A 19,076-nucleotide genomic window follows, 5' to 3' on the forward strand; every position below is an offset into this window, starting at 1 on the left:
TAGGTTTATTCATTTATTTTATTGCTAAAAAGGCACAAGTACAGGCAACATGTTGATTTTTTCACCATAAATGATAGCACCAAAAACTGATATCTCCAAAACTTTCCTTTGTCTGACAGGCACTCACTTAGACACTTAGTAATGGACAAAACTTAACAAAACCACAAATACAGGGAAAGAAACAGAGAGAGAGAGACATGACTCACCATGAAATAATAATAATAGCAGTTCCCACACTACACCCAGTGCTTTAAAGATTCTGGATATTCTTGATCAAATTAGCACCATGTGACATTGAATGACTTAATACAAAATTACAATTTTTTTTTGTACAAACTATACCGTGAATAAAATCAAATACATGTGCCTTACTTAATACATGATGTGACATTAATACAAGACTAAATAATCCAAGATAACATGAGGTGAATAATCTTAAAAAAAAAAAGTGAAGATTTTTGGTAGTGTTTGGTTATATCAGTACAGAGAGCAGTCATATAAAACAAAAATACATTTTGTTGTCCAGTGTTGCAAAAAATAATAGATGCTACAGCATTTTAATGGAGTCAGCAGACTGACAGCAAATCAATAGTGGTTATCAAATCTATGATCTATATAATCATACAGATAATCGAAACACTTGGTTTCTTGTCTGCAAGTACCGAAGGTTTACACAAAACTAACAAATGCATCACTTTGGGCAGTCTATTCAGATTTGGAATTAAATAAATCGCACTTGACAAATTTCAGCATGGCACACCGGTGATCAGGCCAAAAGTAAATTACACAATGAGGCAGAGCATCAAAACCAGATCAAAATACAGGGACGACCATGTCATCCAATAATTGCACTTAATAAACGTATTTACATCACTCACCCGGTCCAAAGCGTTGGCACTCATCCTTCCTTTAATACTTTCATGTGTTTTTACAGATATGATAAAATAGCAGGTGCAGCGATACAAACTCTCCATTCATTTAAACAAAGTGGCTGAGCTACCACTGAGCCATTGTATGATCCTCATACAGAGCAATGATTTGAAACTGAGATTGGAAACATAAGATGACACCATTATGCGTTGTTCAATTATGCTTGAGGTAGCTCAGTTGTGAAATGATTTACACTGCATAGCTGGCAAGCATACTTTCCCTTTTCTCCTCATGGTCATACAAAAATACATTAACATCATATGTCATTATTACAAATATTCATAGAAAATGTTTCTTTTCTTCTCATTAAATACTCTAGAAGGTCAGACTTCAGTGCCGTCATTCAGGTTGTTGTGGAGTTTGACCTCCAAATTGACCTGTTTGACCTTGACCCCATTGACCTTGTAGGTCTCGGGGTTCTTGTTGAGGACGTTGACGTTTCTTACAGAGCAGTGCTTGCTGTTGAGGTTTTTCTCCAGACGTTCTATGCACACCTCCACCTTCGTGTTCAGAGGATAATCCTCCACTACCTTCTCAGGCCTCTTTTTTACAACCCTGCGGCACTTCCTGACAATGAGACAGAAGGCTAGAAGGACCAAGAAAAGTAGGACGAAGGCTGCCACGCCACCCCCAATGGATCCTCCCATTTGGGGATTGAAGGTGCCTGATGGTTCCACCTCAAGCTTCAAGGTCTTCATGTTGGTGCCATTCTTCACCTGGTCACCTTCATTGTCATAGATCAGGGATTCATCTAGCGTTAGACGACCTGAACGGTCCACCAGATCTCGCCGACTCCGCTTGAGCTCATAGGTGACTGAACGTTGGACTCTGGGAGCAGATATGGACTCGGGTCCAATGACATAGATGACCTGGAGGTACCATTGGTGCCCAGCCTCAACCTAAAGAAGAGTAAATGCACCAAATGGGATTTTTTATAAATGCAACAAAAAAGGTCTTGTCCTTTAGTCAAGTTCCCTATAGTCATGGCAGACTGTTAGCCTGGCATCTATTCCTAAACAAACAGATTAAGGCATTTCCCTGAAGGGTACAATTGAATAGCTTTGGCTCTGACATTTGCCAAGATTTCTAGTATGTGTCAAAGAGAAGGTCTGTTTAACAGCTTGACTTTTTGGGAGAATCTTGCAGCCACTGACCTTATAAAGGGCATCGACCTTCATTGTGAAGCCGTCTACACCTGGCGTCGCAGACAAGGACTGGAGATCAGGAATGTCAGATGCAAAGCTGGCCTCAAAGGGAACATCGTGGAAGTAGCGGTCGCAAACATCAGGCTGCTTTCGGTCCTATGTGATACATTATTTACAATTATTACATGGCTCTCTGGAATATTTCATTCTGATATTCACCATCACCTATGGCAATGCTATATATCTGACTGCTCAACCGGAACTGTGTTAATATTATTGTCATGTTGTAGCCATGTTGGTCTTGGCCGATTGTTTTTCTTAGTGAAAGCTTTAAGATAATATAATTCACTGCTCAAAAATTTGGGGTCAGTACAATTGTTTTAATAAATGAATACTTTTATTCAACAAGGATGTATTAAATTGATCAAAAATGACAGTAAAGACTTTTATATTGTTACAAAAGATTTCTATTTCATATAAATGCTGTTCTGATGCTGAACTTTCTATTCATCAAAGAATCCTGAAAAAAATATATCTCAAAAATATTAGGCAGCACAACTGTTTTCAACATTGATATAATAGGAAATATTTTTTGAGCAGCAAATCAGCATATTAGAATGATTTCTGAAGAATAATGTGACAGAAGACTGGAGTAATGATGCTGAAAATTCAGCTTTGCCATTACAGAAATAATTTAAATTTTAAAATATATTAAAGTAGAAAGCAGTTATTTTAAATTGTAATATTATTTCACAATATTATAGATTTTTCTGTATTTAAAATAAATGCAGCCATGGAGAGTATCTTACCCACTGTAATTTATAATACACATTATAATATATAATATACAGTCATTTAAATTATACATGTTATGTATATGGTTGGCGTCTGGGTTTCTGATCACCCTGTCTGGGCTTACTGAAAATGGATAACTGTACATTTTCTCTTAATTAAGAATTAATCGTTGCCATAATTTTTCCACCTTTTCACTTATCATTTTCATTGCATCTTTAAAACTTTCTGCTGTAAAATCATATTACAGCTGTCGTCTCAATATTAGTTCCAAGTTATACAAAAAGTTTGATCTTCAAAATACCATTTGAACATTTCCATCCACAAAAGTATTTCAGTTAAAACATAACCACACCTACTAGTGAATCTTGTTAGACCGGTGAAACTGGTCTGGGCTTGTTACAATAGACACCTACCAGAAGCAGGAACCTGTGTTTGAGGTGCTTGTTCGGTTGAATGCAGCCATACTGAGGGCCTTCGTTATACAGGGTTCCTGTGGGGTCGAAGAAGGGCACATAGCCATCCCGCCCAGTACACAAATATACTTTCTCCAGCTGCAGCTTGTAGGCTGAATTCAGGTTCTGATCAGGATTCCACAGTACTCTACCATAAAGCGTTTGACCTGCGTAATATCAAACAATGAATGAAGGAAAGCGTAATGGTGGCAGTAACCGTATTTTTTCATTCATTTGCTAATTTTACCCATCGAAAAGGCTCCTTTGTAGTCCATCTCAGCCACGGACATGTCCGCGAGAGCAGGATCCATTAGAAAGACTTTCTCGTTATTACAAAGCTGGAACTCAGTATTCAGCGAGTAGACTACAGGAACAGGGCGGTTGGTCTGCTGGAAGGCGATGGGCAGCAGGAATCTATTGATTGAAAGAGAGTGTTACAAGCCCTTGCATGTTGTTGAATACTCTTGTTGACTCATAAAAACTCAGTCTGCATCTGATGAAACCAGTAAAACAGGACCACTAAAAGTGGATGACAACTGCAATATCTTTCAACCCTGCTGGCTCTTCTCAGAAAAAAACATCTCCAACACAAAAAGTCATTTAAGAGTCCTCAAGGAGTTATCAATGGAAAAGCTCCATGGTAACATACTTCTCTGGAGCATGGGCCGTGCAGGAAAGAGGCTTATCTCCAGAGTCAACCCATGCCTGTGTTGGCTGTACTGTGCAGGGGATGAGGAAAACTGTGTACTCCCCAGAGTAGTCTTTCCTAAAGCACAACAGCAAGCACACGGTCAGTGTAATTAAGGTAGATAGACTTTGTTGATGTGACAGCATTAGACTTCACGCCGCTCACCTGCTGTAGGAGCTTGTGGCTCTCCAGAGCTGGTAGGGTGAATCAAAGGACTGTGCGCTCCACACCAGCTGCAGGTCAAATTCAATGCCTCCCAAGTGATCTGGAGCCATCAGATGAGACTTCTGTCCAGGGAGGGTGTGATGTTCAGGGACAAACTGACCTAGAGGGAGATGAAAATTTTATCACTCACTCAAGATTCCAGTAAGGAAGGATTCAGTGTATGTAGTGCCCCAAAAATTATTTGTACACTTATGTCGCACTTCAAACTGCCACGTGGTATAATATTCTAATGCAGGTGTTCCCAAACTTTTTTGTCAGCTGAACCCCTTAGGGCCGGTTTACACAGAGACACACACACACACACACAAAAGTCATGCTCTTGAGATACATTTTTTAAAAGTTGAACTAGTTTAAACTTTTTAGAATGGTGCACCATGCACGAGACACTGCAAAAGACGTGAGCGCAATGGTAAAACACATCCGTCTAGAAAAACAATGGAAAAGTAGTGCAGTGGAGTGGAAAAACACATTCTGTGTGAACGGCCTTTTAGATGTAACATATTTACTTGAAGTACCCCCTGAGACTTTAAGTGGGAAAAAAATCCAAAATATACATTTAAGTGTTTATTTTATCACAGTTTAACTATCTACATCTGTTTCCATCTGTTCAATTACAATACACATTTTTAAAGGAAGTTTTCTCTCTCTTTTTACTCTTTGACACACACACACAGCCCAACAGACTATATACTTATTTATATAAATCGCAGCATTTGATTTGATAGTCACACTCAGCTATTCATCAACATTTCCCTACTGTTCCCTTATTTGGAAAACCCTGCACAAATGCAATGACATTCATTCATTTTTAAATGTCCAATTGTGTCCAAATACAATTTGGGGGCAGGTTATGTTTACAAATACAATGAAATGAGAACAAATAGCTAAAAACACAGACCTCTGAACTTGGCATGGGTTTTGAACTCAATCACCAGTCGTCCGTCATCTCTAATGAAGATCCGAATGATCTGTAATCTAGCTGACAGCACGCTGTCTGTCTGAATGCCTGGAGTAAAGAAACGTTCATAAGCAATCAGTCAAAATCAGCTGCGACATTTAGGTGATGACAGCAGGTTATACAACACAGATTGTGCCTGAGTTTGTCCATTGGCTTTGGGTCTGGTGATGAAACTACATGTACCTGTTCTCCATAAGACTGTGTCATAGAAGAAGGAGAACTCCATCTCAGTGTGGTGCTCCAGAGAGGCCCATCCACGAGGAGCCGTCACATAGATGTAGGACACATAGAGCGGCACCTGCACTGTCAGGAACGACTGAGCCGAGTCTCTGACCTGCAAAAATGCAACCACACGCTCATTTGAATTGATGTATGGACTAAATATACCACATCAGATTTCGACTAGACAGGAATAAATTTATACATAAATTGTGATGGGATGCAAATCATGTTCAAACGAACCTGAAAGTCAGCAGTTACTGATCCTCCACATACATCGATAAGCTCTGTCATGTCATAATATGCATCAAATGTCCATATGCAGCTCTTCAGATTGAGATGCTTGTATAGCTGGATGGTTCTGGGTTCTCGAACAGTGGGGTTGAATTGGTATGGACGATCATATCCAGGGCCCAGGGATATGCTATCATATGACACATCATCCAAGAAACCGGTTTCTGGGGGAGAATTTAAAACGTGTTTTCAGAGTTGTAAAATATAATTGCATTCCCAAAACGTCTGTTCAGCAATGTTTTAAAGTCCTTATATTTAACATTTAATTCCATAATAAAGCAATCTCCTGTAAAGATTATTCCAATAATTCTACATAAATAGAGAAGGCAATTTTGCCAACTAATTCATGTAGAATATTAACCTTATTTTTCAACACAGAAGTAAACTGTTTCCTGTGAATGTGTGAGACTTTTGATTCATTAGTAAATAACTAGAAGAATAACAAACCACAGTAAACAGTAAACTAATTCCACTACAAACCAGGGTATTTATGGTTACGATACTAAATTAAAATAATATGAATACAAATACCAGTTGGCAACATCAAGCATCATAAGCAGCATAACATAATTGGAAGCGGCAGATCCCGGAAGCCTTGGACTTTCAAGTTAAAGATGGTTGCATCCATTCTTTTATTAAAAAAGGTGGATAAGACTGGTTTGTTTGAGCTTGCTTTGATCTGATCTGATCTACTGTAGTATGCAGCTACTCTCACCAGAGATGCCATGTAGGTCTTTAAGTGTGACCAGGTTGGAGCAGACGTGCTGCTGGCGGTAAATAGACTCGGACAGCAGGAAGTGTAGGTTATGCAGAGGCATGGTGGACACCAATGGAAGCATTCCATCCTGATGAGGGATCTGCACTGAGATATGGATCCTGTTCGGAGAAAAGAGAAACACTTACTGTATAAAATGCTATTTTCTTCTTCAAAGTACTGAATATTGGTTGGGAAATGTATTGTTTTGGATCTGCAGTTTTATTTTTTCCTGTTTCTTCAAACACATAAATTCATTTTGATCTTGCTTTGCCTAGAGGCAAAAATTATGTAGTGCTCTGCAAACCTAACAAAACTTTACTGGGATCTGTCTGTTAACCCATTAAAAGACTTCTACGTCTGACTGACTGTACTAAATCATTTGCTTACAAAAAGTCTCTTCTGACCTGTTTGGATGCTCTTTGTGTTTGACATCCAGATATTTCAGAGTGGCTATAAAGGACTGAGCCTGGAAGCCTCGAGCGGTTCCCGTGGTGACGGGGGTGTGGCATATCGACCCCTCAGTGCCAATAGTAACAATGTTGCTCCTCAGTGGAGTTCCCAAATGCCCGGCTTTATCTCTGGCCTGAGCTACACAACGCACATGGAAGCGTCTGCTGAAATAGATACTGTCCAGAACCTGTGTAGCAAAAACATTTATTTAACCCCAGGAACTTAAAAGCTGCAAAAAGTGAAAATGCTTCCAGATCATATTACATATGAACATATGCATATTAAATATGACAAACCACATGGCTGATTGCAGTAATTAAATAAATTATAGTAGATTAAAAACAATTGTAACATTCTATCTACGACAAACGATTGTAAACAAAATAATAGACTAACCATGTGATTGACTGTGGTGTAAGGTGTGTTATCTGTCACTGTCTCAAAGGGTGACCGTGCTCCACTGGTGTCCGTGGGAGTTGCGACCTCCCAGCTGAAGTGGACAGAGGTCTGGTTGATGCCTGCCTCCTCACAGCGCTCTCTCATGACTGAGTATTTGGGGTAATGGGGGTCGCAGGGAGTCACACAGACCAGAGGATATCCAGGAGATGGAGACTTCTTACTGCCCTCTTTAGTGACCTCCTGGACATAGTCATAGTCTGACAGAGACACCACCTGTGAGGAAAACAAATGAACTTTAACAAGACTTCTGAGATCTCACAGCTATAATATTAGATTTATGGATCAAGACAAATATAAATAAATTAGTACAATTAAATATAATAAAAATGAATATTCAATGATATTGGAATAATTTACTGATTTCTAAAGTGACTTTTGTGACATCTATAGTATGCAGTGATTTACTGATCTTTCAGAATATTGTAGGCAAATGTCTTAAATTTCCATACTTTTCTCAAAAAACTTGAGGGAAAAAAATTATTTAGGTTCAATATTTTTTTTTATTAAAACTTTTATTCAACGAGGATGCATTAAATTAACCAGAAGTGACAGTAAATGTATTTACAATGTTACAAAATATTTCTATTTCAAGTAAACGCTTTTCTTTTTCAATTAATCAAAAATAATGGAGAAAAAAAAAATTGAATAACAGATTCCACAAAAATAATAAGCAGCACATCCATTTTCAACAACGATAATAATATGAAATGTTTCTCGGGCATCAAATCAGCATATTAGTCTGATTTCTGAAGGATCATGTGACACTGAAGACTGGAGTAATGATGCTGAAAATTCAGCTTTACCATCACAGGAATACATTGCATTTTAAAATATATTTAATTGGGGAAAAAATTAATTACATTTAGCAATATTACTTTTTTGACTGTATTTTTTGATTAAATAAATGCAGCCTTGGTGAAAGTAAGAGACTTCTTTAAAAAAAAAAATTCAACGGAAGTGTGTAATTAATTTGACTAATTAATATGATTCAACTCAATTTAACATTTTAATCGAACTGACAAGTATTCAGAATTTGATATACTAAATATCAGTACAAGCATCTACTGTACATCTCTTACAATGGGTGGGGCTGGAAGGATGAGACTTCCTGCAGCTTCCTGATCTAGGATTGTGACTGTTGCCATGGTAATCTCTCCAAGCACGGCTTCAACAGGATCATCTGGACCAAGGACCAATGAGAAAGACTCATGCCACTCTCTGTCCTCATTGGACAGAATCTCTACCTTAAACAGGATGTGATCCACACCTGAGGACACAACAGAATTATCATTGATTAGAATGAAGGTACAGTCTTAAAATTAAAAAAAAAAAGTATGAAAAGTGCTAAAAAATAAATATATGACTTACCAGGGCTGAACTTAAGGACTCGACTCTTGGGGTTATAGTCTACACCTGACTGGGCCGATCCATCCCTTGTGCTGCATCGGATCTTGGAGGTGCGGTCAAGGTCTCCTTTACGAATGACCTTGATATTCAAAACCTCAATTCCATCTGGACCAGGGGGCTCACGAACTTGGTATGAGGCTTGTTCAAACTCAATCGTAGGTGCTGAAAAGCATGATGTGCACTTTTTTACATTTTACATTTATGCATCTGACAGACTTTTATGCAAAGCAACTTACAGTGCAATCAAGCTATACATTGTAAATACACCCTGAGAATGGAACTCTGTTGCTAGCAACACAATAACTACTCACCATCTTCATCATTTGTGATTTTCACAGTCACAATATCATTGACTCCTATCATGGCTCCAATCCAGTGGTCACCCTGTGGGCTTCCAAGGTGGACCTGAAACTCCTCTTCAGGCTCAAACACTGAGTCATCTTGAATCAATACGGTACAATTCTTCACCTGTCAATCAGAAGCAAGAGGTTTTTTAATTTTTTTGTCAACTATTGTCCCTAAACTTCAATACAGAGGTCATATGAAAACAAGAGCATATAATAAAACAACTTTGTTCCACTTGTGTTGACCAATTGAAGTCAAAATTGCTGAAGTGATTATACATTAATATTAATGACAAAACACATTTTATCGTACCTTCTCCCCTTTTCGGAAGGTGATCCTAGAATCATCTGCATTTCTCCTCTCCTCAAAGTCGTCCATTACCATGGCGGACATTGTACGTGTGAAACATCGGACAGAAGATTTATAGGACAGATCTCCTGTCCTAAAAATGGGGATGTGCAGGACACCATCTTTTTCCTTTACGGTATACGCCAGCTTCTCAAACTGCATGCTAGGTACTGTAAGAAGAAAGCATATGATGTTACATGGTTGCTAAATCACAGTGATATCCATTGCAATAGACAAGTAAACGCACTGTCTTGGGTGGTGTCCGTGATGTAGACAGAGGCTTCATATGGTTCAGTCAGGACCGCTCCGTTAGGAGAGCTAAGAAACACAATGAAGGACTCTTTCCCTTCAATTGTAGGGTTCTGGATGTCATCCATTATGGTCAAACTGCATGTCTATGCAAGAAAAAAATATTTCTTACTTGATTTTATTGAAATGAGGCCTGTAAATACCAGTCATCTTACAGTATGTCAGAACATATGTGAGAACAGTCTAGTTTTATTACCTCCTCGGTCTTGCCTGGTTTAAACTCCACCTTTTTGGAACTAGGGATGTAGTCAACGCCGGGTGTTGCTGAATCTTGTTCTGCAGGACGTGTGGCACACCACACAGAGGTTATTGAGGAAAGGTCACTGCCCTGCCGCAGAACAGGGATTTCAATGGTGCCTGTGGGAAGATATTTCAAATTATGAATATTACATAGGTATTGTATTGGACAGATTACAAAACTGACACCCATGATACTGCCTACGACAGATGACCTCCACCAACCTGCATCTTCACTGAAGGTGAAGGTCCCATTGCCCAGAAAGACAGTGGAGGCATCATTTGGCCCGTCTATGATAACCTTAGCCACGGTGACATCACCCATCCGTGCATTGTCTGAGGCATCCGACAGCACCAGCTGAAACTCCTCAGAGAGTTCATACTCGCTGTCATCAATCAGCTTTACGTCACAGGTGGACATGCTCACACCTGGGCCAAAGATGACTCTGTTGTCGCTGCTCATGCCGCGGGTCTTATAGTCAGAGCCGGATTCGAGAGCGTGAAGGCTGCTGCCCCGGGCTGACTTAGGCACAGTGTAGCAGAGGGCTGAGACTGTACTGCTGGTGTCACCTAATCGAAGACAAGAGATGACCTTTAGCATAAAACCCACGATGATGAAGATGACCACTTTAAAAAGATAGTAGTAATTTCTTATTTTCAGTCCTACCATCAATACACTATTATTTACAGTAGTGTTTACACTAGGGTTGGAATCGAAAATCGATTCTGGAATCTGATACTCAAGGTCAGGAATCAGATACTTGTTAAAAATAAAAATTTCGATTCCTCTTATTGATTTGTTGGTGTGCATTTTAATGTGATTTTAAACCATCCAGTTTCCATTTTCTGTGGTGCGCACACATCCAAAGCGAGCGCACAGAAAGCCGCCTCTCATATAGTGTGCAGTTCTGAATTGAGTTCTCTTTCTTGTCTTATTGCATTTGAGAGGACAAATACACACAAAATTATATCCAATAAATCCAATATTATAAATATTATATTTGAACAGAATTTGATGCAGGCGTATTTAGTATGTAACAGCAGATGCACACTTCAAGTTTAGTTGAGCCATTTGACCACTTTTAAAGGAATTCTCCAGGTTAAATATGAAAAAAAGAACAATATTAAAATTCTGGCCAATAAACCAATAATTAATAATCATTAATATTAAAGTTGATAACCAACAAATGGTCAATATTAGCATATAGTACTTATACTACTTTGTCTACATAAATACTAAATAAATAAATTCTGGTTGATAAGCCATTTATTTGCACGTTATGGTCGGTAACCGACAAATGTCAAATATTAAAATGTACAATATTTATAATTTTGAATTTAGGGAATCATAATATTAAAATGTACAGTATTAAAATGGATATTTATTTTGAGATTTGCTAACATTTAACAGCGTTTAATTAATTATTAGTGTTTTTAAGATTAACATTAAATTATTTATTTATTTAATGAAGTGAAAGTATAATATGAAAATTTGGAAAAATGTAAAATGTACAAATTTTTAATATATGCAATACTGACTGATGCCGATAAAGTAAAAAAATCACCAATATAAGCTGATTAACAACATGGCACCGATATATCATGGGAATTGGTTCCACTGACCCTTTCTCTCAATAGGAGCAAATATAAAGCCTGTGCTCTCATTGACGTGGTAGGTCTTCTTATCAAACTGCAGGGTGGGTTCATCCTCCGTGTCATTGATATTGACTTTAGCTCGGGTCACTGACCCCAGCAGGGCGTACACTGGCATACTCAGCTCCACATTAAAGCTCTCGATGTTCTCAAAGACTTGGTCATCATTGATAACAATGGTGCACACCTTGGTGTCTTCTCTCTCATCAAACTGAACCTGAGGAACATTAAAAAGCTTCTGAATGTTCTAGACTAATAATCCATCTATCAAATAGAAATGGAATTTGATTTTTATATAGTAATACTTAGAAATAATAAAGAACATACCTGTCCAGCATACTCAACATAGTCCTGTTGTCCGGCCCGAGAGCCCATGCTGGAGGTGGAGGTGGCAGTGCCTTGCTCGGTACGACACAGCACAATAGCATACTGGTTGAGATTACCAGTCCTCTTTACTGTGACCGCCACGGTTCCATCTTTTTCACTCACATTGTAGCTGCAGACAGAAGACAACATATTACTGAGAATGAATTTCATTAATTTGTGAAATAAACAGGTTAGTTGGATGAAGACTTGATCTAGAACAAAATTCGAGGCAAACGCACCTCTTGTGCTCAAAGCTGATAAGAGACCACTGGATGTGGAACACATTGTCACTGACAATGTTGGGTTTGCTGTCCTTCACAAGGAACTTGAAGTTGTCCATGGTCTCTTGAACATTGTTCTCACTCAGAACGTATCGGATAAGGCCTAGGTTTATGTCAGCTGGAAGACAGAATAAATTAGGACTACATTTTACCACTTCAGTTGCACTGAAAACTGAATTTGATGCAGGCGTATTTAGTATGTAACGGCAGGTGCACACTACCAGACTGAAGCTTGTCGGCCAGCACACTTTTTTGTTTTTGTACAAAATGAATCACAGTCTTGGTGTGTCAGTTACAAGATCATTCTCCTCCCCAACTGTGGTTATTATCCCAAAATTCGTTCTCATACTAATTCACCGCCAGATTTCATTCTTGAAAAAAGGTCAGTAAAGAATATGGTGGAAGGCTTGCGGTTCATTTTGCACAGAATAGGAAAAACAAACATAAAGACAGTGGTTGTGGAGACGTGGGCAGCAGTTTGATGTTTTGCTGGTTCTAAGTGGACTTTAGCCAGGGTAAATAGCATATCTAATTAGTTGAGGATTAAAACAAGGCTGTCCATGTGTTACCTATCATTTGGGGGTTTTTGTCACAGCATAGCTTCAACTTTGTAGTGTGCTCTTGGGCTTTGGGAGATGTCAATGATACCTTGCGTGAAAGAGGTGATAGGTTTGCCAGGATTGAGTTTACTCTCCAGGTAGCCGTGTTTAGTTTCTGTAGTGACTTCATAAGTTAGCTGTCCATCATCTGTGTCCGGATCAATAGTGAGAAGCTCTTTCTTGGAGATAAGATTGGTGGCCTAAAATAGCAATTTACATCAAAATGTTAGTCAGTACTTTGGTTGAGCACTAATGCTATATAAAACCAGTAGGAGGCAGAAGTGTACTGTTAGTTGAGACGTCAACATCTCATTGAGTGATTGCATGAATTATTTGAGCTCTTATGTGATTATACATACAAAACTGTGTTATTAAAATGACCTTATTTTCCATGTACTCCAGCCAGTGCAAGCCCAGGTTGGTGACAATGCGAGGGGTCCCGTCATCAACAGGTGAAATGTCAATTTTAAACTTTTGTGGAGCAGCAGTGACAACCTGAAACAAAGGATACTATTTTAACCCTCTGGTACTCTAATTTTTGACCAAAATATTTTATATATTTTTTTTTTTTAGAATTTTTTACTTCATCTGAATGGTAAAAAAACTTGGTAAAAGTTTTGGCACTTGCTATGTGAACATAAAAGAAAATCACGGACACGATTCTAAAAGGTTAAATGGTCCTGAAAAAAATAGTCACACTTGTGTTCCTTGTGGTCAAAAATGACTGCATTTGAAATGGGAGATTAATTTCATCTAGTAAGAACCTTTGGTACTGCGGCCAAACAAAATCTTACTGAAAGCTCATTTTTTGAGATATAAAGCTCAAATTTTGAACACAACTTTTTAGATTTATGGCTTTGATTTTCTTGCAGTTTTAGAGTAAAATGTGTTTTTGAAAATATATATTTCATATAAAAATTGAAAACAGTATTTTTGTGCATTTTTCATAACAATAAACATAAAATTCTGTAACTTTAAGTTAACCTTTTAAAACTTTTTTTACTTCAACAATAATTGCCAAATGTTGTCTCTGACAAGAGATCAAAATTAAGTCTGTGCTCTAAAGCATTCAAAATTTATTACAGTTTAAGTTGGAAATTTCATTTTCAGGTCTATGCTGAAAAAAGTGAATAAATGGATTATAACTAAAGCATAAATATCATTTAGTATCATAAAATCCCCTAAAAATATAAATATATCCCCTCAAAATATTAAATAAAAAACATTATCAAACTAAATTATAGTACATTAATTTCATTGAAATAATAATAATAATAAAAAAAATTTTTACACACAATGTAAATCTTTCTGGCTGATACAAACCCTGTTTCATGTGTTATCATAAGAGTAATTTCTTCTCATTTACCAACAATGCTCACTTTAATATCCATTCAATCCCAGATCAAACTTATTCAAATTGTAACGTGAAGTCGAGCTTTCTAAAGTGCTGAGTAATGGTGTTCTAGGCTATCCTGATTAAACAATGTCATAGGACTGCTATTTTGTCATATTATGACAAGACGAGGTGGCCCCTTTTTCAATGTCCACTGAGAGACCATTTACCTCCCAGAAGAGCAGACAGCCAGCTGACGCAGCTAGAAAAGCCACTGCTGATGGATGGAGTTATTATGATGGAGGGAGAGAGAGTGAGAGCTGACATGCTCCCTTAATGGCTACGTTAAACAAATGGACTCGATACCTTTAGGTGATTCATATAGTAAATCATATTCATATCTTTGTAAGTATAAAAAAAATGAGCAATACACAAATGAAAAAAACCCCCCACAAATTTATGTGCATACACTACTGTTCAATATTTGGGGTTGGTAAGATTTATTTTATGTTAAAAATACAGTAAAAATGTTAATATTGTGAAATATTATCGCAATTTAAAATAACTTTTTTCTATTTGAATATAATCTAAAATGTTATTTATTCCTGTGATGTTAAAGCATAATTTTTAGCATCATTGCTCCAGGCTTCAGTGTCACATGATCCTTCAGAAAGCATTCTGATATGATAATCTGGTGCTCAAGAAACAGTTCTTGATGAACTTGATTGAGTTCTTGATTGACAGTTCAGGGTGTTTCTTGAAAATAATATGGGTATGATCATGGCCAAAAGAGTCCCATTAATCTCTATAAATCGTCTCTGTGTTTTTACTATAATTGAGAAGCAATTTTCAGAAATATGGTTCTCTACATACAGCTATTAATATAACACTGATGAAAACTGGCCACATGGACAAACGCAAATAACACAGGAAGTCTACAGACCTCTTTTCCACCCTCTTCGATGATGAAGAACATGTTGGTGCCATCACCGACAGTGAAGGTGAATCTGTCTTTGAGGGAATTACTGCCATCATGGTTGTAACTGATGCGGTTCTGATAGATGTCATCCATAGTGAAGGTGTTGGTTTGACGGTAATGTTGACCATTACTTGTGCGCTCGATGGTCCCATGACGAGGAGCCTGAACGACAGTGAACGTAACAGAGTCCTCCTAACAGAGAATTGGATAGAGAGATTGTCAAACAGGTGCGAAATTAAATTAAATTGACACTAAGAAGTACATGAGCACTGAAGTTTCACTGCAACGAATGAGTCGAGCTGGGCGACAGTAATTTTTCTTTCACTCTAAGTGATCTTCCATTTCCATCTTCTCATCTGCTCTGGCTCACTCTCTGCACTGGTATGACATGATTGTTCATAATTTTGTCTACATATATTAAATAACTGAGAGGAGAGAGTTCAACTGTTCAAATGTTTGGGGTCAGCAAGGATGCATTAAAATGATCAAAATGTTATTTTAAAGTTTTACTGTTTTTTTTTTTGTTTTTTTTTACACTTTATAAAGAAATAAATAAAGCACAACCACAGCATAATTAAAAGCACATTCAGGATAAACTTGTGTGAACATTGATACCTCTGTGTCAGCATCCGTAGCCTTCAGCTCAAACTCAGTGATGGTCTTCCTCACTCCCTCCTGCACCCTCATCCCTGGCACCTGTAGCATGGGCAGAGAGTCGTCCACCGGCCGGATGGTGATGTAGAATGTCTGTGAAATCTGGAGGACAACAGCACAACAGTAATGAAATAATTAAATGCACACAGTGCTCAGTAATTGAATCTAGATATGAGCTCAATTGTTCTGCAGCACACAATCTAATCTCCCACTAATTAGGTTTATGTAATTATCAAATCAGATTAGAAAGAGAGAAAGCATAAATAAAAGCAGTTTCAGACCACTAACAGCTAAAATGAAATAGATAAATAATGCAAAAACTCATTCTTCATAAAAGTGGGGAAAGAAAATTAGTACATTTAAAATGTACTAAGTACTTTGCATATGAGGTATGCTTTTTAAAAGCATGATTAAAATAATGTAAAATTACATGAAATGAAGACTTCAGTCATCAGTAGCCTATAAAGTTATTTGACAGGTCACCTCATGTGGGCCGCCATGTTGAAATCACATGACCAGGTGAATACTACTAACTTTATTTATGTAACCTTATGATTACTGGACACTTTTGCTTACAGGATAAATTAATCATGGCTGACTGTGTCTGAAGCATTTCTATAATGGCATCAGTATCGCTTTTGCATCCACGCCACTAGGTGTCAGTATAAGTCTAAGATGACTGCCATATGGAATAGTACAGCATTAATAAAAAAAATGCATCTTTAATTGAGCAGCACAGCACAAACACAGAGTGTGTTGCCAATCATTTTCCATTCAAAATGGCAGAAGCGTAGTTTTTCCTACTGAGAAAAGACCCTATTGTGGGATAACCTGAATGCTCCACTATGTTAATCTTTTTCAGACACTCACTAGGCACCCTGTGTTTATTCAAGCTCTTTCGGCCCTAATTAGTGTGTGTGTGTGGGAGTGCATGTGTTTATAATGGAAAGAAAAGAGGAGAAAGGAAGAGAGTATGAAAAGGAGAGAGGAATGGGTTGGGATTACTGTGGGAGGAAGTGTGCTCAGCATGTGTGCAATGATTAAAAGAAAGAGAAAGGTGGGCATGTACATGTTTATATCCATGTTAGTTACCGTGAAGGATGAGTATGTGTATATTTTTTACGCCAAATTATATCAGCAAAACAATTTGAGTGAATAGATGAATTGAAAAATCACAGGAATTTCAAAATGTCTTAGCCTCTTTCACTTTTATGCCAGCATCCAGTATGATTTTAGTATTTATTAATATTTTTTAATTAGCTTTTATTTTATATATATATATATATATATATATATTAAACTTTAGTAACTTAAACTTATTTAAATACTGCATTTATATTTTATTTTAGCTTATTTAACATTTAACAAAAACAATAGTTTTAATAGTTTTTGTTAACTGTAACAACACTGACAAGCACTCTAACTGCAGGAATTCAACAATTTTGTATAAAAACTGTTTTTTTTTTTTTTATGTTCTCCAGCATGATTTGAGATGATCCAAAGAGCATCTTGTGCTTTAATGGAAGAACAACATCTGACCATCTGTACAAAATCATATGATCATTGTCACAAATTTACTTGACATCACATTTCTTTGTTTTACATTTTTCAGAATCCCAAAATTTTGTCCCCACAACTTTATAAATCATTCAAAAGTTGTTGTTTTTTTAAATGTTCAGTAAGGTTAGGTTTAGGGGAATGAATGTAAAATTTGTACAGTATAAAAATAAAAATTTATGTCTACGGAAAGTCCTCATTAAATACAAAATGTGTGTGTGTGTGTGTGTGTGTGTGTGTGTGTGTGTGTGTGTATGTGCGAGCACGCACCTCATTTCCTCCGTCGGATACAGTGAAGGTGAAGTCATCGGAGTGTGTCTCCTCTTCACTGGTATGGACATACTGAATGTTGCGTGAGGCCAGGTCAGCCTGGGTAAACGTGCTGATCCGTGTTCCTGCAACAGGATCAAACAGTGCGAAATTCTCCAGTGACTAGCTGTCCAACACTTTATATACCACACTTGGTATCAAATAATAATGTAAACTCACTTGCCACCATTAAAAATATCCCACAGGTAAACTGAAATTGATGAATAAAACATGCACTACTGCAGAAATCCCACTGAGTGCAGTCCAGGAAACACAGCAAAGAACAGAGACGAAAATGAAAACTGATCTTCACCAATGACACCCTGATAGAGATCTATAGGCTCGATCTCATCTAATGAGTTCTCATTATTCATTTGAACATGATGTTTAGATATGAAACATACTATATATCTTCCATGCAATTTCTAAGCATTTCCTGGCAGTTGTGGCCAGCTTTTATAAATGCACTGCTCTGTTGAACAGCCCATGCAGCACCAGGACTGCAGACTATAAATATATATTATGACCTCTCAGGCTGTTCAGATTAAACCTTTGATAGAGACAGGAATAACAATGATGCTGTAGTATGTGTATTTGTGGATGAGCAGAGGTATGTATGTGTAATCTAATATGTGACAGATTTGTGACTGTGTGAATACAGACTATATGTAATAGTGAAACTTCCCCAGTGACCAGCAGCCCACCACTTCATATACTGCACTTGCAATTAAATAATAATGTAAACTCATCCACCAAAAACCCCACAGATCAACTAAATGGTTCTCTATAGGCATAAAAAAAATAAATAAGAAATAGTTTTGGGAAGCTGCTTTCAAACTGTAGGCTGCCAAGCTACAAGCTATCCATAATTCAATTAAACTACAGCAAGCTAAACCACAAGCTATAATACATAAAAGGACATAACTGCATTGAAGCTTTAAGTTACTAACGGTTTTATTATGTAGAACCAAGGGCGCCACTAGACCTTTTTACTGAGACACAAGCCCCAGTAAAATATTAAAATATTTTTTTTTAAAAAAACAACCTCATAAATCCTTGTCTGACGATGGAGATTACTATATACTGACCTGATAATCATTTTCCCTGATAATATTGCAGCAAACATGTCATGAGTGTTTTCTATTAGCTGTTTCAAATGAACTGCACAAACTGTCCGACCAACATTCACTAATGAATGACATAATCATTACACGTTTCTCTATACTACATCTACTCAGCACTACAAATGAGATAGTGAACACTTTTTGGCACTTTTTTTTTTTTAAATTTTGCTCGGAGGTAATTCTACTTTTGGACAAAGTAGCTT

The 19,076-nt window shown here is 37.4% G+C and overlaps 1 protein-coding gene across 1 annotated transcript in view; it reads right to left on the reverse strand.

Moving 5' to 3' along the window:
- fras1 (Fraser extracellular matrix complex subunit 1) overlaps positions 1-19,076 on the reverse strand; it is a 116,801-nt gene continuing 97,725 nt past the window's right edge. Inside the window, exons 48-74 of the mRNA XM_051892685.1 lie at positions 17,711-17,835; positions 15,845-15,985; positions 15,194-15,421; positions 13,299-13,412; positions 12,967-13,117; positions 12,277-12,436; positions 11,999-12,167; positions 11,642-11,888; positions 10,244-10,588; positions 9,978-10,138; positions 9,720-9,867; positions 9,437-9,642; positions 9,091-9,247; positions 8,741-8,941; positions 8,452-8,639; positions 7,310-7,585; positions 6,868-7,100; positions 6,422-6,582; positions 5,656-5,870; positions 5,377-5,527; positions 5,134-5,241; positions 4,176-4,335; positions 3,972-4,088; positions 3,570-3,736; positions 3,284-3,489; positions 2,085-2,231; positions 1-1,829 (exon numbers count right to left, since the gene is read on the reverse strand). Coding sequence (XP_051748645.1) covers positions 1,254-1,829; positions 2,085-2,231; positions 3,284-3,489; positions 3,570-3,736; positions 3,972-4,088; positions 4,176-4,335; positions 5,134-5,241; positions 5,377-5,527; positions 5,656-5,870; positions 6,422-6,582; positions 6,868-7,100; positions 7,310-7,585; positions 8,452-8,639; positions 8,741-8,941; positions 9,091-9,247; positions 9,437-9,642; positions 9,720-9,867; positions 9,978-10,138; positions 10,244-10,588; positions 11,642-11,888; positions 11,999-12,167; positions 12,277-12,436; positions 12,967-13,117; positions 13,299-13,412; positions 15,194-15,421; positions 15,845-15,985; positions 17,711-17,835 — 5,258 coding nt within the window. The 3' untranslated portion in view covers positions 1-1,253. The remainder of the gene's footprint in view (positions 1,830-2,084; positions 2,232-3,283; positions 3,490-3,569; positions 3,737-3,971; positions 4,089-4,175; positions 4,336-5,133; positions 5,242-5,376; positions 5,528-5,655; positions 5,871-6,421; positions 6,583-6,867; positions 7,101-7,309; positions 7,586-8,451; positions 8,640-8,740; positions 8,942-9,090; positions 9,248-9,436; positions 9,643-9,719; positions 9,868-9,977; positions 10,139-10,243; positions 10,589-11,641; positions 11,889-11,998; positions 12,168-12,276; positions 12,437-12,966; positions 13,118-13,298; positions 13,413-15,193; positions 15,422-15,844; positions 15,986-17,710; positions 17,836-19,076) is intronic.

Source organism: Ctenopharyngodon idella, chromosome 5 (assembly GCF_019924925.1).
Source record: "Ctenopharyngodon idella isolate HZGC_01 chromosome 5, HZGC01, whole genome shotgun sequence".
NCBI lineage: Eukaryota > Metazoa > Chordata > Actinopteri > Cypriniformes > Xenocyprididae > Ctenopharyngodon > Ctenopharyngodon idella.